Raw genomic sequence first — 22,115 nt, 5'->3', positions numbered from 1 at the left:
TGCTGGGTGAGGTGGTAACTCTAATCTTTGGAGAGGCTGCCAGATGGTTTACCAAAGCAGCCATACCAGTTTACCACCTGCATTCCCACCAACAATGTATATGGTTCCATTTTCTCCACATCCTCCCAAACACTTGTTGTTTTTAGTTGAGTTTTGGTTTTTTGTGTTTGTTTCTTTGTTTGTTTGTTTGTTTTTTAATAGCCATCCCAGTGATGTGAAGTGGTAGCTCATTCTGGTTTTGATTTGCATTTCCCTCATGACTGATGATGGCTGAGCATCTTTTCATGTACTCATTGGCCATTTGTATATCTTTTTAGAGAAATGTTTATTCACATCCTTTGCTCATTTTAAAGTATGGTATTCCTGATCACTAAAAAAAAAAAAAAAAAAAAAAAAAAAAAAAAAACACAGTTGCCAAGATAGCAACATTAATTAAAGTCAGGATTGTAGTTTCTCGAAACTCTTCAGAGGAATTTTTTATCAGTCCTGAGTGGTTGCTTTTCAGATACATCTATGGATGTTTGGAGTTCAGAGGGATGGGAGAAACAGCTGTGACAAAAAGAGGACCTGAATTCCTACAAAGAACATTGGTCCCTTTGTCCCTCCCCCTACACAGTACCTGCCCCCCCCCAACGCTCTCAGCCCCCCACTCCCGTAGCCCCTTCTGTCTTTCACCCTATTCTCTTTTTATCTGGTTTATGCATGAGCAGTGCTCTGGACCAGGTTTGGACTTGCATATTTTCAGACAATGTTATTATGTTCATCCTCTGATAATGTCTGAGCCAGACAAGTCTATCTAGATCTAAGATGCCCTTTCTCCTTGAGGAAGGTGCTGATCCCACAAGTCTTTGTCTTTAAAATATTCCCAACCTCCTGTGATGGTTTTAACTGAGTGTTTTTGTACAGCCTCTAATTTGACTAATTCTTATGTGCCTTTGAGTGTGTGTATGCGTTTTTTAATATACTAGTTTTACAGAAAGATATTACCTAGTTGTGACTGGTTTTGTCATAAAAGTAGAAAATCAGAACCCGGTCAGCCCAAGAGTGTGGCAGCAGAAAAACAATTAAGAAGATGCTTCATTACAACATTACTGATTGGGTACATTTTGTGCTGTGCTGGGGCCAGAGGCAAATAATTGGAGTGGTTTCCTTAATCTTTCAGGATTTCGGTGTCAAGAAGAACCTTTGGGCAAAGTGGCCTCTTTGTGCAAACCTGGTATGCAAACTCTTCTCTCATCAAGTCCATCTGGGTAATGGCAATTAGTCAGCACCAGTTTTACTTGGACCGGAAGCAAAGCAAAGTAAGTGACTAGAAGAGTTTATAGGGATAAACGGCTGTGCCTCGTTTGCTTTCTGTTCAAAAGATAAGCATTCTCAGAAAAGATGCAAGCACATGGGTTTTTGTTCCTTTCGTTTTTGGGGGGTTTTTTTGTGTGTTTTTTTAACTTTACTGCCAACTAGCAAAACTATAGTTTGTCTTACATTAAAAAAATGGGCAATATATAACTTGATTCAAAAATTGTAAGATTTGCCAACTTTGTGGCATGTACGTGTGTGAACACTGGTGACATTTTAAAGTTAACGATTGAACTATACCATGAGAATGAAACATCCACAGTTATTAATACATTTTAACTACAAAGCTTAAGTCTTGTACTTTTTTTCTGAAGAGTGTCACTTTAGCGTATGTATAAAAATTCTAAATTGTCCTCCATATTGACATTTTTATTCTATAGTAATGTAATCGTTTTATTAATTTGAAATAGGTTTAATTGAGTTAATCCCATAACAATGTTGTATACCTTTTAGGCAAAAATTCCTTCAGCCAGAAGTTTAGACGATATAGCAATGGATTTGACAGAGATGGGAACTCCAAGGATCTCTAAACTGGTGACTCTGGAAGCCAAAAGTCAGTGTGTCATGGCCAGCAACGGCAGTTTAATCTCCTCAGGTAACATTCTGCGATCAGAGAGTGCAAGCAACCTTTAGTTTATTTTACTTTTTTGTTGTAAACCACTTTTTCAAATTTTGGTGTGTTTTTTTTCATTTATTTGTAAACCACTTTAAAATGCATCTTCTAACTCATTCTTTTGGGAACAAATAAGCATATAAAAATTTACGGTATGCAGCTGTTTTGAATAAGATCTTAAAAAATATAAACTAGTTTCAAAAAGAATATAAACTTAAATTATAAATAGTCAATTTGTATAAGTAACATTAGATGCAAAGATAGTGAGTGCCTGCGGTAGTAGCTTGAAAGGACATTTTCTCCCCATAAATTGCATCAGCTTCTTCCCCCAATATTTAGCTTTTGACATAGACAGTTGTCTAATTCTCCATTTAATACAAAGTCAAACATGACTACAAGCTTTGAATGTTCCCCCCTCTCCACTCCCCTACACCATTGCTGTCCCAAGCCCTTCTATAAAAATTCTGCACTCTTTTATCACTACGTTTATGTAACTTCACTAAAATGAATTTTCCCATTTAAATCCTACTGTCAACTTGTGAACCTAAAGCACAGAACGTTCCTTTGCCTTGCTTGTTTGCTTTCTAAAGATCGTGCCAACGACTATCTCAAGGAACGTCTAACCGTCTCACCTGCTGAGAAAAATTAAATTTTTCCTTGGGTGTCTCTGAAACATTGAACACTTTATCACTGCCTCTAAAATGACTAAGCCAAAATGCAATAGGCGCATTTTATTACCAGGCTGTGTTTGAAGCCCAGAAGCATGAGAAAATGTTCTCCAGTTTCCTTTTATTATGTTCAGAAACAAGGAGAAAAGAAATAAACTACTATTTAATAGCAGGTTTGGCTTAAAAATCCTTTGTCCTTCCAAAAGGAAGGAAGCATTCCTTGTATAAACCTTCCCTGCCCCACCTGCCAATCCTCCCAGGTTCTCAAGACTCAGAAGTTAGTGAGGAACAAAAGAGAGAGAAAATCCTTGAACTCAAGAAGAAGGAAAAGCTGTTGCAAGAAAAACTCCTGAAAAAAGTCGAAGAACTTAAGAAGATCTGTTTGCGGGAGGCTGTGAGTGTCTTCTGCTTTTGGGGGTCTCTTCACATTGTGTTTGACAACCCTGGACAGTGTCAATTATCCCCCTCTCGATTCTGTTCTGTTCTACAGGAGCTCACAGGCAAAATGCCAAAGGAGTATCCATTGAACATAGGCGAGAAACCTCCTCAGGTCAGAAGGCGTGTGGGGACTGCTTTCAAATTAGATGACAACTTGCTGCCAAGTGAAGAGGTATGAGCACCAGCTCCCAGAAAAGCTGTTGTGTGTGGTTGACTTGTTCCTTTGGTTTTTGAGTCACTGCTGTCCATTTTTATCTCACCAGTTGAAAGTGATAATGTAGACCAAATTGAATTCTTTCTTTTATGTACAGTTCAATTAAAATTGAGTTATTTCTCATTACGTTACTTCCCCAAACATAGAGAGCATTGAACGAACTCCAATTATTTATAAATTCTTACATTATAAGAATTAAAAACTCTGATATTAGACTCTTCCACTTAAATCTAAGTAGTTGCCTTTGCAAATAGTTTACTCTCTTTGAAGTCTCATTTCTCGGGTCTCAGTTTCCTCATCTACAAAATGGGGGTGCAGTGATTGTTTCCCCCTGAGGGACAGAAGATTATTCAATGAGATGATACATGTACAGCACTAGGGTATAATAAAGTTAAAAGATTTCTTAGCCAATGTAGAACGTACTTTCTCATTTGCATGTCATCAGACAGTGTGACCCTACTCGTGTTTCTTGTAGAAATTTAACCCTGTTGGCTTTAGAAAATGGTAGCAGTTTCCATCAGTAATAGATTGAGTGAGCTTTGCAATTTCTTGAGTGCTCACTATATTCCCAGCTCTGAACTAAGCAATGCACATATGTTATCTCATTTCATCTTCACCACACTTGAGTAAGGTAGACAGATGTTATCTCCATTTTACAAATGAGAAAAAAACCTGCATCATTAAAAAATTAAGCAGCGTGTTTGGGGGTTATGCAGCCAGGAACCATCAGAAAGAGGAATCAAACCCAAATTTATCTGTCTCTAAAGCTATGCATCTGAATATAATAACATTCTGCGTCTATGAATCTTGGGCTAAGAATCCCATCTTGAAAAATAGGATCTTTACCCAACCAAACTGAATGAATGAAAGGCTGTTCCCTTCTTTGAAAAGGAAAGAGGTCTAGACTAATGGGAAGTTTAAGTAAATAGATTAGAGAGGTCTTGTCTTCTAGGAAAGTGTTTGAGGATACCTACGCAGTAAGACTTAGGAAGATTTTATTCTCAAAGAGCATCTGATTTGAGAATGCACAAGAAGTTTGATTTATTTATCCAGTGCATGTGAGAATGACTGTATGTGTCCATAAAAATAAAACAATATCATTGTATAAATGCAGGATCCTGCTTTGCAAGAACTGGAGAGCAATTTCCTAATACAGCAAAAGCTGGTGGAAGCTGCAAAGAAACTTGCCAGTGAGCCAGACCTTTGTAAAACCGTGAAGAAAAAACGAAAGCAAGATTACACGGATGCAGTGAAAAAGCTTCAGGAGATTGAAAATGCAATAAATGAATACCGAATTAGATGTGGAAAGAAACCCAGCCAGAAAGGGACAGTGATTTTACCAGGTTAGTAACAAGTAGTTTTTTGAGTCATGTAGTCCAGACTCTTGATGGTATATAGCATTTCCAAACCAGTACATTTGGTGAGAGACTCAAGAACAGGATTAAAAGTAACTTTCTTAGGATAAAAATGGTTTGGAATTTTAGTCTTGTAGTATGTAAACTTGGTTTTCAGTGACATTCTCACTATTGTAATAATACGATCCTACTGCATTGATTTAATTTTCAGGATGAAAGGGCTTTAGAACAACATTGGTTCATAATAATACAGATTCACATTTAACTGGCCTGATGTCATTGCAAGAAATATATTTGACAACACAGAGTATTAAGAGAGCTGGGCCCTACCCAGGAGTTTCCCAAAGGTTTTTCATGCAGCAAGCCATACAGTTTTTTAAAGACTTAGTCAACTTATGTGGACATAAAAGAACTCTTATAATTACTGTCATCTGTGGAGGCTATTTAAAGATACAGGCAAAATGTTCATGATATAATGTGAAATGCAGAAAGGCAGGATGCAAAATTGTCACTACTACTTGATCCCAGCATTGTATAAATACGTACACATAAAGACTGCTTGGGAAATATTTTAAAATACTAATAGTTGTGGAATTTCAAGTAACTTAATTTTCTTCTTAATACCCTTCTGTATATTTTCAAAATTCTCAACATTATGTATCTAAGACTTTCATATTCAGAAGAAAAGTAAACCAAAAAATTTCATTTAAGTAGATTTCAAGTCCAGTTGTCCTTACATATTTATTAGCACAGTTTTTACCTTGATAATTGGTTGAAATATAATTATATTTCTTGGATTCCACGACTTTTTTCACATTTAAATATTTGTGAAATTGGGATAATTCTTAAGATGTTGGCAGTCTTTTTTTCTTTTTTTACTGGTACATAAAATAATTGTATATCTTAGATTTGACAAATATGGTAACTAGGTTTAAAGTCTAGTTGGGTTCAGGGCATGCGATTTTGAAATCAGAGATAAGGCTTTTGGAACGTGAAGGCACAGACATGCACACACAAGTGTTAGTCAGCTGCAGCTGGAGCATTGAGGATGGCTTTGACTCTGGATGCCAAATCCAGCTGGCCTTGGTGGTGGTTATATTCTGTACTCACAGAGATGGGTGATTAGCTGTGCACTTAACTTTCATAGCCATTTGTTGTGGCCCATTCATCCCCAAACTGTGCAAGATTCAAATGTTCTCCTCTACAGTGACTGACATTTGGGCAGCAGATGGTGCCAATGGTTGAGCATTTATACTGGGTAGATTTTGTTTTTTAAGTGTGTCTGACAGCTGACTATACTGGCACCTTGCCTTCAAGCTCTGCTGTGTGTCCAATTAAGAGCTAGTCGGCCTGGCTCCGACAGAGATTAACATTTGAGATGAGATGGGGGAGAACCCCTTCATAATGGCTTTGAAGCTTACATCGAGGTGAGGTGTCGTATTTGCCTGTAACCTGGCCAATACTTGACACTGAATAAGGAATGGTTTGCCAAAACAGATCAGCGTATCTGTTCTGTCTCTTTTGGCTCAATACATGTTTTTAACCCTTGGTGGGCACCAGTAATACCGAGGGCCCTATAGGCCTTTCCAACCACCAGCATTCTTTCTCCAGTACAGTGTCTAGCCAACAAAAGTAACAAGTATAGCTAATGTCTTTTGAGCATTTGTCCTGTGCCAGGAGCTGGGCTAAAGGCTTTACATCCATTCTTTCATTTAATGTTCACCTCAACACTATTCCCTAGGTACTGTTCTTATCCCCATTTTCAAGGAGACAACCGATGCTCAGAGAAATTAAGTAATTTACCAAGATTTGAACCCATGTGTGTCTAACTCAGTGGTTCTCAACCAGGGGCAGTTCTACTCCCCAGGAACATTTGGCAAGATCCACAGACATTTCTGACTGTCAAAACTGCAGGTCGGGGTGCTGTCGACATCCAGTGGGTGGAGGCTGGGGGTCCTGCAGTGCGAGAGACAGCACCTCCCGACAGAGAATCATCCATTCCAAGTGTCAGTAGTGCCACCCACGGCTCAAAACTGTGAACACGGATGCACCACAAAGTGTCCACACTCTATTATGGAAAGGCCCCTTTCTTCAGGAGAGGGATCTAAAAATAAGTTATACTAACAGCAGATTCTCCAGTTTTAGTATATGTGCTGCCGAAGCGAGCACGGCAGATTCTCAAATGAGGAGGGTTCGAGTGTATTTTACATAACATTTAGCATTTATGATACGAATGGCATGGTTGTTCTTTCCAGTCTGTTGGTTGTAAACACTCAATGTATAGGGTAAAGTTTTCATCCCATGTAGAATCTAGATTGAAAACTAGTTGAAAACCAAAACTCCCTTGAAGTCTGTTCCATTTTAAGAAATAGTCCAATGTAATATTTATACAGTATGTAAGATGTTTCTATCTTCAATAGTAAATGAGTCCATTCTTCTAATAGTCAATTATTCTTAACGTACTGTAATTACATTTATCTAAATCAGATGTACTTCATTAGGATTGCTTCGTTAATTCACTATAGGTGTATAAATGCACAATTATACTAAAGTTAGTAATTCTAATCCACAGAAGACATAATCCCATCAGAGAGCAGCTCTTTGTCCGACACTACCACCTATGATGATTGTAAGTAGCTCCCCTTTTTTGGTTTAAAATATTATATGTTTTGAAATATTAAGATAATTTTTTTAATTAACTAAAGCCTATTTGTTATTCCTTAAGGAAAAGTAAAGTCAACTAACTTATATTTATGCAAAAAGGTTGGGAAAGAGAAATTACAATTAACTTCTTCACTGGTTAGCATTAAATACAGTACCATACAAATCACATAACTTTGGGGATCAGAATACCGTAACATGAGTAAGTGAGTTTCTCGATAAGGATTTGTAAGCCTCTGTGGGATTTTTAAAAACTTTTTATCAGAGTAATTACAGACTCACAGGGGATTGTATAAATAATACAAAGAGTCCTTCATCTGGCTTTTCCAATGGTGACGTTTTATATATTTGGAAACTAGGAAATTATAGTGTAGACTATGATTTTCACTGTATTCTGGATAACAGGGAATTTATTTTCTTTTCCTTAGGAAGAAATACACATTTTAGAAATTGGGTTACATGTCATTGTGTCAGTTTCCTAGAGGTAGGCTGTCTCTGTTGTGATGGCCTGTGTTTGTTCAACACATTTCATGATGGAACAAATTTCATATCAGGTGATAGAGTGTTTCCTTGTAGTCCCTGTGATTAAGCAGAGTGGTCTGTCTGATATGATTTAATGAATTCGGGGCAGCCACTAACCCCCACTGCTTTATCTTCCTCCAAATTTTATGGTGCATGGAATTGCACCATTTCAGAATCCTTCCTTTGAGCTGAGGTTTAGTCATATTTGCTATTCCTCTTTGAAAATACAAGTATCAACGGGAGACATAACAAGTCTCTAATCTCTCAACAGAAATCAGTTTCATCACTTTCAATGCCAGGATGAGCCTCTGGTCAGCCAAAGGGGCCTAAGAACTTTCAAAGTGAAGTTGAACAAAAATGATCTAGGCCAACTTTACAGTCCCCCTTCCTCTTGGCTTTTTATATACTGGGGGTTTTGTGTAATATAACTTTAGAAGAGCTATAGTATCACCTAATCCACCTACCTGATTTCTTTGCTCAGAGTGGCACCTATTGAATTGGCAAAAGTTGGATCAGGCCCCACAAGAGTATTCAGTAATTTTTTTTTTTTTTTTTTTGTAGTGTATAAAATATAAAAATAAATGTCCTAAAAGTTACGTGCTTCTAAAAACATCATCATTGGAAGAATATTTTGTTCACCATATCTTCTGATGTCTTCTTCGGGGGGTGTTGGCAAGGTATTTATTTACCTGCTTTTTCATTCATTCATTCATTGATTCATTCATTCATTCTTTTACTTATTATAGCCAATGATGCTTTCACTCTTGCTGGGCAGCGGTCAAGTTCAGTACCTCATTCTCCAAGAATTCTTCCCCCCAAGTCTCTTGGTCTTGAGCGAATCCATTTCAGAAAGTCGTCCATCAACGAGCAGTTTGTGGATACCAGGCAGTCCAGGTGAGAAGTCACCTCATCAGTGAGGCTAGTGCCTTGCAGCTTGCAGATCTTTTCTCCAAAATAGTCAACCCGTTTTTGTATTATCCTATTTATCCTTCCAGAAGGGGTCAGTTTGTAAAACTGAAGCATAGAAACTAACCCAGTTATTTGTGGTGACACAAGTAGAAGTGTTTTTAAATTCTCTTTTAAAAAACATTTAGCTAGTTCCTTGTATTTAAAGTCTGTTTGATTTATACTAAATTATAGGGATTTGGATATAGTATCCAAAGTTCAGTTTCATGACCCATGCTCTCAGAAATCTGTCATTAAATACTGTTTTACCAAACCAATGACAGGACTGACTTCTGATTCTTCAAATAAAAATGGGGCTTCAACTAATTTTGGTCTGTAAAACACATAATATAACTTTTTTCTCAAGTATCTCGGGTAAATGTTAGCAGGGCAATAACACCAGATTTTAAAAAGATGACAGACCAAACAAAAATTAAATTAGATTAAAAATAAATAAATAAATAAATAAATAAATAAATAAATAAATAAATAAATAAAATATAAAGATGACAGACCAGTGATTCCAAAAATTTGGTTGATTAATACTATTTTTTAAAAAAATGGGACCCAAGATAGGATTGCTGACTGTTTACTTTGCCTAATCAGAATGTGCAAACAAACAGCACCATGATTTCATGAAAAAAAAAGGCATTTAAATACCCAAAATATCATCATCATCATGAGATGAAGTTAACATTTATTGAGGACTTACTATATGCTGGTCAAATACTGTATGCTGTTCAGACACTCTTCAAAGTGCTTTAATGTATATCAATGAATTTAATCCTCACAGAAATCCTGATAATATTACTACTGTCATTACCATTTACAGATAAGTACACTGAGGACCAGAAAGCATGAATATCTTGTTAGGTTCATCAACGAGTAAATGTCAGAATTAGGATTTGAACCTAGGTAGCCCACTCCAAAATCTGTGATGTAATTTTAGTTAATATGTTATACTGTATCTCAGAGAAGATGGAAATTAGTCTCAAAATAAAAGATTATTTAGATTAAATCATTTTTTACTTATGAAAGTAAAACTAATACTTTGTTATATTGCTCATTTGTCACAGACCAGTGAAAACCTTTATCACATATTAGCCCCAGTCTGTGAATTGACATTTAAGAACTGTTGCCTTAAACAGCAGAGATCCAAGTGTGTAGAGCTGTGCTATCCAGTGTAATGAAAAGTAAATAAAATTGAAAATTCAGTCCCTCAGTCATACTAACCACTTCAAGTGCTTAACAGGCACATGTGGCTAGGGTGTATAATATTGGGCAGAACAGATATATTAATAGCACATTTCCATCATTGAAGAAAGTGCTATTAGATAGCACAGGACAGGTATATCTGTTACATTGGGGAAAACAAAGCTATTTCAACAAAAGAAAGAATCACAACTAAGAATTATCTTAAAAAGTATTATGCCCACATCTCCAATAGCTTACGATGAGTTTGCTATTTGACCCAGCGATTTCACTTACAGGAATTTTTCCTGGTGAACTAATTACATACAGAATGCTCATTGCAGTACTGTTTATATTCCCAGCAAATTGAAAGCAACCCAAATGCTCAACTAGTGTATTGTTTAAATAAATTATGGTAAATCCTTATAGTCGAATGCTACACAGTCATTAAAATAACATTGTAAACAAATATTAAGCAACAGGAAACATTAGATATAATTTAAATTTTTTAAGTGGGTTTTGAAAGAGAAATACAGTAAGATTTCATTCTTGTTGAAAAGTATAAATGCTTGTAAGTATATGTGCTTAGGAAAAATATCTGAAAACATTTAGTATTGACTGGCTCTACCTGAGGTATCAGATTATGGACATTTAAATTTGTCTTTTTTATCTGTATTTTTTAATTTTTCTGCAGTGAACTTGACATGCTTTTGTAATAAGTAAAAAGTTAATCAAAGTCATTTAATTTAAAAATTAACTTCAAGTTGTGTTCTCACTGTACTGGGAAGTGGGCAAAGTGATGTAAGGATCTTGCCTTCCAGTCCAGGGACCCACTAGCCAAATTCATCCTAACCCCTGTTTTTATATGGCCCATGAGCTAAGAGTGGTGTTTATATTTTTAATTAGTTGGAGGGGAAATCAAAAGCAATAACATTCTGTGATATGATAATTACATGAAATTTGAATTTCAGTGTCATAGTCAAGTTTCGTTGGCACACAGACTACCCCCTTCACTTACATATTGTCTACACTACTTTCACACTTAAGGGCAAAGTTTAGTATCTAGGACATACCAGGATATTGAACCACTAAGACACCCTTCCCAGGTTTCTCCCCATGCTCCCTTTCCTCCAGCTTATGAGAAGTTTGCCAGAGATGTTGGGAGACTCATCATTTCCTGAATTCTTTTTGCCATCACAGAGAAATGCTGTCGACATACAACAGCCCTTACAAAACCCTGGAAAGGCGGCCCCAGGGAGGACGAAGCGTGCCCACCACACCAGTTCTCACCCGAAACGCTTACAGCAGCAGCCACTTAGAGTAAGAGCACTTTATTCCAGTTGTTTGGCTCTGTTAACCTTGGCTTTAAGGTTCTGTTTTACTTGTTATGCTTTGTAATTATTTTAAGGGACTTTCTGCAGCAGGACTCCATTTTATGGATCTACATTTTCTACTCACAGTTTCACTTATGTCGGCAAAGAAAATGTATTTGAAATGTATTTTGTTCGAGTTGAGTTAGATTTTTTTGTACCTTAATTTTTCCAGCCATACATTACCATTCGTTATTCACTGGTGAGGATGAAGATAATGACAATAGCCACATTTAGAAGTGTTGACTGAAGGCTGTGCCACTTTATATGCATCATATTATTTAGTCCCCACAACAAGCCTAACTATGGATATTAGATACTGTTTTTGTCCTCATTTTACAGAGGAGGAAGCGAGGTTTAGTGAAGTTAAATCATTGCCCAAGCTCACACAGCTGGGAAATGGCAGGGTCATGACCCAGGGTCATGACTCACCCACATATCTCCACCACCAGAGCCCAGGCTCTGTCTACGTAGCCTCCTATCCTGTTGGAAGAAAGGACCCTCCAAAGACTGTGGGTTGTTTTTTTTTTCAAGCTTTGATGCAGATTGTGTATCATCGGTTTATCTTTCTTATTCTCAAGAAAAGATGTAGATTGCACTGTTGAACAACCTGGTTCTTTTCTCATTTTGACCATGGCAGTGAACTATGTGTGAACCAGTGGATCATGTGAACAAGTGGGTTCTATTGTGTGGTCAGCTTTGGAAACCTTTCAAGTCCTATTGAAATTCAGTAGCTATTAAATCCTTCAACGTGGTGTTCTTTCTCCTTGTTTTGGTCCTCCTTTCTTTCTTTCTCTTTTACAAGTTTGCCTTTCTCCTCTTGCAGACCTGAGTCTTCATCTCCGCACTGCCGCCAGCGGAGTGGAAGCCTGGAATCCCAGTCCCACCTGCTCTCTGAGACGGACAACGACAAGCCATGTTTCTCCCTTTCCAGATCCCAAAGAAGCAGCAGCACGGAAATCTTGGACGATGGGTCTTCCTACACCAGCCAATCAAGCACAGAATATTACTTTGTGGCGCCCGTCACCAGCCCCTATTACACCACACAGACCCTGGACACTCGTGCCAGGGGTCGGAGAAGGTCCAAGAAACAGAACGTTTCGACCTCAAATTCAGGAAGCATGCCCAACCTAGCACAAAAGGATAGTTTGAGGAACGGCGTCTACACAAAGAGTCAGGAGCAGCCTTCCTCCAATTACTACATCGCTGGGTACACACCGTACACCGAGTGCGACCTTTATTATAGCGGCGGCTATGTCTACGAGAATGACACTGAGGGGCAGTACAGCGTCAACCCTTCCTACCGCTCCTTGGCCCACTATGGGTACGACCGCCAAAGGGATTACAGCAGGTCCTTTCATGAAGACGAGGTCAACCGGGTGCCCCACAACCCATATGCAACCCTCCGGCTGCCGAGGAAGGCTGCTGCCAAGTCAGAGCACATCACCAAAAACATCCACAAGGCCTTAGTTGCAGAGCACCTGCGTGGCTGGTACCAGCGGGCCTCTGGACAAAAGGAGCAGGGGCACAGCCCACAGACTAGCTTTGACTCGGACAGGGGGTCACAGAGATGCCTGGGCTTTGCCGGGCTGCAAGTTCCCTGTTCTCCAAGCAGCCGAGCATCTTCCTACTCTTCAGGTAAGAATCTTGGGGAGGCACTTGCTACCCAGATTAAACTTACCTCATGTTCCCCACCCACCCAAAACCACTCCCCTCAAGGGCCATGAGAGCAATACAAGGTCAGGAGAGTGGTAGCCATTGGATGAATCCACAATAACAATTGCCACCTTGAAACAGTTCTCTCCAGCTTTCCAAAGAACACCGTCCACATGAGTCTGATGAACCAAGGTGTAGATTGAGATCCAAGAAACATTTATTGAGCATCTACTCTGTGTGCTGTCCTGCGGTAGGGGCTTTCACGTATTTTCTTTCCTAGGTCTTACATTGACAGTCACATCTCTTACCTGTGTTCAGATCGTTGAAGTTTGATATATTATTATAAAAGAGTAGGGTAAACCCTTCAGGTCCAAAGAAAATGCATTATACAGCTTTCCCTGTTCATCCCCAGTAATTTGATCATCTACAAGCAGTTTGTTTCAAATGCTCAGGTACCTGCATAAGGCGTCTAATAATTGTGATAGGAGCTGGTATTCATTAAGCAGTGTTCCTGGCACTGTTGTAAGTACTTTGCATGTCTTCACTCAATGCAGTAATCATATATACTCCAATTTGCAGTTGAGTTAAGGGATTTTCAAAGATAATTTTGATTAGAGATGTTCCCTTCATGCACTGACCTTGGCCCCTAACATTGATGGAGGACTTATTGTGTCCCCCCAGCTGTGCTAAGTACTGTAAGTAGAGAATGGGTAGATAAAAGGAGTGTCTGGCTATGGTTTAGTTATTCAGCAGATAAGCAGGCACGTCCAAGATGTGGAGGACCCAGTGTGGGACCATTTCCTGGCCTCGATGACCTGTCTCGTGAGCAGCCCCAGGAATATATGGAAATTAAGCAATTTTAAAGCTTCTAAGAAATGAATGAATTCTTGAACTGCATGAAAACCTGAGGGCATGCGTCTTGCCCCCTCCTTCATGTATGACACTTTAGTGAGACATGCACAGGAATTCCTGAATCATTGTGGAATAGTCAGTGAAAACTGTACCTTTAAAATTTTCACAAGCTTGTTGACAAGAGGCATTTCCATGGAGATTTCTATTTGGGTTCAAATTCTCTTCTGTTTAGGCAGGACTTCGGACTTCTTCTAGGGCGTCCCATCTAATACCACATCTAACATATGAAAACTCTCCTGAATTATTTTGTTTTATTTATGGCTCTGATCTAGAGGATGTCTTTCTTCCCCTAAAGTTCAGGGTATCACATGAGAAACTTTCAAAAACCAAACCTGGGCAGAGTGCTACAAAGAAAGAACCAAGCAAGGAAGACTGAGATGCACGAGGATGGTTATCAGGGCACAAGGCTGGGGTAATTCCTCCTTAAACAGCGAGGCTGGGGAGAAGCAGGTATAACCCAGAAACAGCACCATTCCTAACCGTTGGCTCAGTGTCTGGGGCAAAGGTGAGAGTGGAGATAACGCTTCCTGATTTGGACCAGGTGTGAGCCTTGCTGACACCAGCAGGATCTGGCCCCGTAGACCAAAAGGCATAATTTTCTCAGGCATTAGAGGTATGGAATCAGTGCTCCCAGAATTCCTTTTGGGATTTTCCTCATTCCTGTCTATATTTTATAGCCACAGGAATGTATTACAACAGGCATGCATCATTCTCATGGAGAGACAAGTTTCCGATTATTTGCCAAATTCATCAGGGGTTTTGTACTTCCTTCTAGCCACCTAAAGGCTCTCTTGGTGACTCTGTTTTAGGAGTAATGACAGCCTCCATTTATTGGCAAGTTACCATATGCCGTGCGGCATGCTCAGCACTTTGTATGTACTCTTCCATTTAATGTATGCAACAGTTCTGTATGTGAGTGTTATGTTTATTATCATTATTATCCTAATTTTGCAGCTGAGGCAGTTCTGGCTTAGAAAGTGTAAATGACCCTGCCCAAGCCCCGAAGCTAGTAAGTGATGGAGTGGAAATTCCTTCCCAGCTCTGACATCTTAACCACCAAGCCTCACAGCCCCTGACTGAGACTGATGAAACATTCCTGGAAGCTCAAAGTGACAGTGTTCCCTCTTTGAGTCAAAACCTGGTGGCATCCAGAGCTACAGATGAGTTTTGAAATGTATTTCTCCCTCACTGGCCACAAGTGCTTTGGGGGTGTGAGAGAGAAGAGGAAGAGGTTGGCTGCCAGAAACAGGAAATGGAGGAGAGCTGGCAGCATCCATGAGTAAAGCTGTTACTTGTCTCGGATAAACAGCCTGGCATTGTGGTCTCCTCTGCATCGTAGGCATGGAGCAGGACTGGTTTTTGAGAGAGGACCACAAATGCCTAGTAATGGGGCTTTCACTGGGCTTTGCTCCCCAATTATGCCTTGGTCTCATTACAGTCCAGGACCTCAGTACAACTAAATCTATTCTTCCTGAAATCCTTCCTATTCTACTTACCTTCTCCTCCGCACCACTTTTTTTAAAAGGCAAAAAATATGCCTTGATCCTCCTTGTGACCTTGCCTTTGGCTGAGGAACAGTCAAGTCTCAACGACTCAATTTACAGACTGTTTTTCCTCCAAAGTCCTCCAAGAAACTCAAAGTCATCACCTTACCATTACAACTGCAGTTTTGTGTGTCCAGCCACCATAGCCCAAATGGGAAGATTTTCTCAATATAGGAAGTGGGTTTTTTTGTTTTTTGTTTTTTTTCTTTCTGGCTTGCTTTTTGGGTTATTTTTTTTACAGTATGCCTTTTAATTAACCTTATCCCCATTAATAATAATATTCAGAGCTATCATTTATTGAGTGCTTACTTTGTATCAGGCACAGTACTAAATACTTTCATACATTACTTTATTGAATACTGATATTATCTCTATACAGATTATATTATTATCCCCACTTTACAGATGAGTAACCTGAGACTTAAAGAGGATGAACTATTTGCTCAAGGTCACATGGCCAGCAAGGGACCAAATTGGAATAGGAACTCTGCTGATTCCAAACATTGGCTCTTAGCTCTACTTTGCACACAGCTGGTTATAATGTACATTTAAATGGCCTAATTTTCACTTTAAAAATTACCACTAATTTTGTCTATCTTTCTATTTTTATTTCTAGTGTCTTCTACAAATGCTTCTGGGAACTGGAGGACCCAGATAACCGTAGGACTTTCTGAATATGAGATTCCAGCACATTCTTCTTACACCAGCTGCTATGGCAACATCTATAATCCTTTGCCCTCTCCAGGCAGGTGAGGACGCAATGCTTGAAAATTCTAGTAGCCTGTTCCTGGTCAAAAGATTTCAGGAATCGTGTTTTATTTTATGAACTCTAAGTAATCTAGCTCAAGGGTTAGCAAACTATAGCCTACGGGCCAAAACCAGCGGCCATCTATTTTTGTAAATAAAGTTTTATTGGAAAACAGCCATACTCATAATTTATGTATTATTTATGGCTGTTTTTGCACTATGAGGGCAGAGTGGAGTAGTTGTGACAGAGACGGTATGGCCAACAAAGCCAAAAATATCTGGCCCTTTAAGGAAAAGTTTGTTGACTGATAATCTAGCTCATTCAAATTTGACCTGGTTCTTAGAGTTCTGTACCTTAAATTCTGTGTTTGAGGGTTTGTTTTTTATTGTAGTACTTGAAGCTGTATTATTGATTTATCTACTTAAGGCTCTTCTGGAACCTTGCAGGAAAAATATTTCTACTCTAGAAAAAGCTGTTCGTACCAAGATTCTTCATAGACAGTTGGTGGGCTTGATTTCAAATATTTGCTGCCTTTTTGTGTCTGAACCTATGTTTATTAAGAATCAACAGCTGTCGTATTTGTAAAAGTAATTCTTTGTAAACATTTAGAGGAAATACACAAGAATAATTTCTTAAAATGTGATTTTAAAAAAGATTGCAAACTCAGAATTACATGTTTTTCAATTATTTGTATACATAGGAGAAGTTAGGTTTGAAGGGGTCATTTCTCCTGTCACTTTCTCACAGAATATAATCCATACCCATGATGCCAAGAAGTAAAGTATTTTCTGGGTGTTTTTAGAAAATTTAATTTTGCTTTCTGTAAATCAGATGCTTCAGACGTAGCAGTCTTACAGAATATAATTCATAAATATCTTTGTACTGGTGAATTTGAGAGGTTAGTTTCTTATTAAAGCACTCAGTATTACAAGCAAATTGGAGATATTCATCCCCCAAAACTTTATTTTTCTTCTCCATATTCAGCAGGAGTTTTTCTTGGCTTGAAATATTAGGCCAATTGTCTCAACTCAACAAAGGGTGTGCTCAAAATAGAATTTTAATGAAAACGTAACTCAGAGGATGTCAGATAGCTTGGATTTCTGTAAATAATGGTTGAGAATTGAGTTAAGAGCAAGAACTAAAATAACATTGGCCCAGAATTGGTGCTGAACTTTTTCAGTTCAGTTCTAATCATTTTGTATAATACGTTTGCAAATAGTTTTCATGGTTGTATACATTTACTTTCCTTTTGTTGACTCGGTTAGAAATTATATAAAACATTCAGTGTATCAGACAGTTCTCATAGTGTCCTTACCACCACTTTCACTGGACTCAGTAAGTGCTAAACATTTTTAGAGAACATCTGCTTTTAGTGAGTCTGCCTATCTATTTCAGCCAGCCTAAGATGGCTTGATAGGGGAGTCTGATGTCAGAGGGGCACAATATACAGGAAATGAGAACTATTTAAAGATCCCTATTGTGTATGTTTGCACTTGCGCATAACATGAGCTCATTGTGGAAAATTAAGAAAATAGTAAAGGGATAAATAAGTAGGAAATAATTTGCCCATGCCACCACCATCTAGAGATAGCAGCTATTAACATTTTGGCACATTTCCCTCTTTTTTCTGTATCCATTTTTAACGTGGTCATAATGACATTGTATATACAATTTTACATCCTTCATTGTAGATAAAATTCTACATTCCAGTTTTTTACTTAATACATGTTCTCATATTTTTTAGAAACTCTTTTTTTAGAAACCTTATTTTACATGACCAATATGTTATTCCACTAATCAATACACCGTACTTTATTTAACAGTTCCCCATATTTTGAATTAGAAGGTTTTTGGATTTTCTTTTTTTATGGTAATAAAAATATGCTGTTATTAACATCTTTGTGCAAAATATTTGTCTGAATTCCAGATTATTTCCTTAGGATACATTTTAATTAGTGGAATTAAAGGATTAAACTGAAAAGTATATTTTTTAAGCTCTTGCTTTCCAGAAAAATGTACCAGTTTACCTTCCCAGCCACAGAGTTATGGGATTGCTTATTTCCATCTATATGTCTATTAAGGATTTTTAAAAATCATGCTGTAATTTGATCAATTTAACTTGACATATTAATAAGGCAAGTATAAAGCTTTAGAAATTTTACCCTAAAATTGTATGTTATTATTGATAAAAACATAATTTTTAAAATAAGGAAGAAATTGGATTTCACAACAATGATGAAAAACTTTAGCTCTTCCCTTACGTTAAAGATTTGGAATGCTTAGCAATATATCAGTGATTTTTTTAAAATAAATGAAGTATAGATTATTTAAAGATTTTTTCCACCGGAGTGTCCAGATCTTAATACTACAAAAAACTACAAATTTTTACCAATAAATTTTTTTTTTCTTAGTGCTATGTGGTATAATTGTCAGCAGCATAAACTTTCCAAAATTAGAAGTGTTGAAGTCTCTTATGCTACCTACTATATAATATAATCAGCCTTGGGTCAAATGCTGCAAACTGTCCTTTCAAATAACTTTTGTTTCTTTCACTTCCTGTTTTCCATTTCCCTTCTTCTTCCTTATCTTACCTTACTCTACCTATCACTAGGCAAAACCAAGGGCTTCTGTCCCAGAGAATGGCTGTGTCTCCAGAAATGAGATCAGTTTTAAATTCTCTTTTGCTAAGTGCAGCCGGCTGTAGTAAGTACAGTCCCTCAGATCTGTGTGCTGCTTCTTGCTTAGCAGGAGTTCTGCTTGCTGTGACTCGTGTGTGAAGTTATGGAAATCTGACTTTGTTTTTATATTAGACGAAAACACTAAATACTTGAATTCACATAGTATTTATTTCCAAAACTCTTCTTCCAAAGGCTTTTTATCACCTGTACTAAAAGGCAGTGAGATTTAAGATAAAGAGAAATCTACTAACTACCTAACCTATTCTAACTCACTATTACAAGAATGACGCTTTGCTTTTTGGAATGGTTTCTGCAATAGGATGCTCTGATTTGTATATACCATCCACATATGCCTATGATTTTTATATGTGATACTATTTTCAATTTATACTTGACCCATACACTCTGGACATCTAAAATAATGTCCCAAGGTGCCCGTGCCTCCCTCTAAATACATTCTTTTATCCCTGAGGAAAGCATCTGGTATATTCCCTTAATTGGAAGAATACTTAAAATGTGGCTGTCAAGTACCTTTTCAGAAGTTAAAAATATGACTCACACAAATGGAAAAGTGGGCTTGTGTCAAATATTTAACTCATTAATGAGAGAACTAACAGAATGGTGAAGCTGGTTCCAAGAGCATTCAAGGGACTGTGTTCAACACACTGAAAGAGAAAAATATGCTGGAATGAGATTACTAGATTAGATACAAAACCAGTTAATGTCCTACAGGACAATAAAACTATAACCATAATCTCTTACTAGACAGAAGTTATTTATATTTCTTCTAGACAAAAAAATACAAGTTAATGTGTAACTTAACACAATCTGGTCCTAATCAATGGTAGATACCAGTTAGAAAAAGGTGTATATTTCTGGAGAATTAAATGCTTCTTGCATGGGCCTGTTAGACAATGCTCCAGTATGACACTGAAAGAACTACAGTCATCCTTTGCCTTATATCCAAGTTTTGGATAATTTTCTTAACAGTGCTTTCTACTAACTTCTTTGAATGTAGTCATGTTTGTACTCAGGGAACAAAAATAACCACGAGTAGTAACTTTTCTGGTTTCCTTCAATAGACAGTACACAGAGACCAGTCAACTGGACAGTACAGATGGAAACCAGTTGGAAGACAGCCTGGAGAGTAGTGAGCAGAGACTCTTTTGGCATGAAGATTCAAAGCCTGGAACATTAGTCTGAACTGCAGTTGGACCTCTTGACCAAGCACTGCATTCTCACACTAGTGTGCCTTGCAAAATGTGTTCATCTTCCCAGAAGGCTGTTTGGCTTTAGAAACCTAAAGGCATCAAATGTTGAAGAGAGGACTCACATTGCCCCGGAAGTGAATCACACACTAAGCCGTGCAAACCCTTGAACAACAACCTGCCTTTTGGAGTCCAGGCCCTCACCTACGGTAACAGAGCAAAGTCAGACCACATGTTGAACCATTGCCAAAAGAGGACTCAGCCTTAATCAATAGCAAGCACTTTTTAAGGGAATAAAATTTGTTGAAGGCAAACCTCAAAACTGTGAAAAGTGCGTGGATCTCTAGAGGAAAGAAGGGCAGGGGAAATACCAGAGCACAATTCAAAATGAGAGAGAAGGGAAACCAGAACTCCTTAATCATCGCTCACCATTAGAAAGTTTGAGTTTGTGAGCTGACGAAGAATAATGCTATTTCTACACGGACATGAACAATTTAGACAGTATTGGAAAATTACTTGAAGAGAAGCTGGATTTTCATGAAGTTCTGAATGAGTGTAAATGTTGTTAGGGTATTATAAAGAGTGATGGTTTTCATAAGCACCATAAAATGGGTTCCAGAAAGACTTATTGCCGTAGCATCCTGTAATATAACTTTGTAGTAGCAGATTGGGGAAAATGAAGCAGCCCATTCAATAATTGACACACTCTGTTTGGAGAATTTTCTGAGGTACAATATCATTGAGCTCCTTTTTTCTTTCTATACCAATGGCATGATGAGCTGTTATTCAGGCTGGTAACTCTCCAACTTGGCTGTCATTTGAAATGGCAGACTTGATATGGAAAGTTTTATAATCAAGAGTTTGAAAAAGTATTTTAGGGTGATACAGAAAGAACCCAAAACAAAATTTAAAAAAAACCAAACACCCCACATCATTTTAGATGAATTGCGTGCCTTAAGATGGTGGCCATTAGAAAAGTAAGCGTAAGTCTGGATTCCACAGTTATTTCTAAGTCACCAAGTGACAAAAACAAGATTAGTCACTTAAAAAAAAAATCCAAGCTGCAGTAGATTTAATTATGAGGCTAAAACTACCTCATACTTTCAATGGAAGAACTAATTAGCTATGGTCTATGTTTTTTTTTTTTTTTAAAACAACTATTTCCATATTCCAGATTAATCTTTTTTGTCATCTTTACTCTGCTTCCAAATTCTATGACAGGTGCTCCTCCCCCCCTTTTATACAGGTTTCTTGTCCATATTGTGAATAGAGAAGTTTCTGAACAACTTTTTTGGAACTTTTTCTATCTATATTCCAAAGCATGTAAATATATACATAAAATTGATTTGTTAAACTGGTCCTTAGTCATTTGTATCATTAAAAATGAAGTTTGGGAGAAATTTTGGAACAAAAAAAAGACATGCAGAAAAAATAACTTATTCCTTTTTGCATATTTGTATAGCCTTCTAGAAACAGAAATACTCTTTTGCATATTCTTTTATAATTCTGACTTTTTAAGACCTATTATTTTTTTACATAGGTCAATAAACTAAAGGTGTGCTACTGAAAATGTTTACGTTTTCTTCCATTTATGTTGAGGGTTCATACAAATCAGTTAAAGATGCTCTTGACTTCAAGGTATCATGTTGGACAAGATTGCAGATTCTTGGTTATAGTATTACCTTATTTTATTGATTCCAAGATGCAAGTTTTTTTATGTTTACATCTCTGAAATCAGGGTGCATCTTTTGATGGATGGCATGTTCTAGTTGAATTGGCAGTGTTTCTTTTTCCTTTCTTAGTGATACATAAAATAATGCTATGTCTTACAATAAAGTTGTCTTAGAATTGATGAAATACGGTAGTTTATTGCCTCACTGAGGATGACTGATGGGAATTTGTAGGCTTCCTAATCTTAAGAATGTTGTTTATTTGTAACACATAATTCATCCTAGTTTTGCAGGTCTTTTAAATTCAAGAAAATATTTCACCTGACATCTTTTTATCCTGAGCAATGGGGAGAGGGGAGTGGGAAA

At 37.6% G+C, this 22,115-nt stretch overlaps 1 protein-coding gene across 11 annotated transcripts in view; it reads left to right on the top strand.

Annotated features, from left to right (window-relative positions):
- The window catches only part of FRMD4B (FERM domain containing 4B), a 375,301-nt gene extending 353,652 nt beyond the window's left edge, over positions 1-21,649 (top strand). For 4 of the 11 annotated variants that reach the window (XM_074313265.1, XM_074313268.1, XM_074313264.1 and 1 more), the window contains 11 exons: positions 1,163-1,301; positions 1,810-1,951; positions 2,898-3,031; positions 3,128-3,247; positions 4,404-4,632; positions 7,217-7,273; positions 8,574-8,721; positions 11,164-11,283; positions 12,160-12,971; positions 16,062-16,194; positions 18,805-19,086. In XM_074313265.1, the coding sequence (XP_074169366.1) occupies positions 1,163-1,301; positions 1,810-1,951; positions 2,898-3,031; positions 3,128-3,247; positions 4,404-4,632; positions 7,217-7,273; positions 8,574-8,721; positions 11,164-11,283; positions 12,160-12,971; positions 16,062-16,194; positions 18,805-18,970 (2,200 nt within the window). In that variant the 3' untranslated portion in view covers positions 18,971-19,086. Of the gene's footprint in view, positions 1-1,162; positions 1,302-1,809; positions 1,952-2,897; positions 3,032-3,127; positions 3,248-4,403; positions 4,633-7,216; positions 7,274-8,573; positions 8,722-11,163; positions 11,284-12,159; positions 12,972-16,061; positions 16,195-18,804; positions 19,088-19,953 lie in introns of those variants that run through there. The other 7 variants (XM_019711732.2, XM_074313267.1, XM_019711736.2 and 4 more) reach the window with 4 other exon arrangements.
- Positions 21,650-22,115: the final 466 nt, after the last annotated feature.

Source organism: Rhinolophus sinicus, linkage group LG10 (assembly GCF_036562045.2).
Source record: "Rhinolophus sinicus isolate RSC01 linkage group LG10, ASM3656204v1, whole genome shotgun sequence".
Taxonomy (NCBI): Eukaryota; Metazoa; Chordata; class Mammalia; order Chiroptera; family Rhinolophidae; genus Rhinolophus; species Rhinolophus sinicus.
The sequence above is the reverse complement of the archived record's forward strand: the minus strand, read 5'-3'. Positions and strand labels throughout refer to the sequence as shown.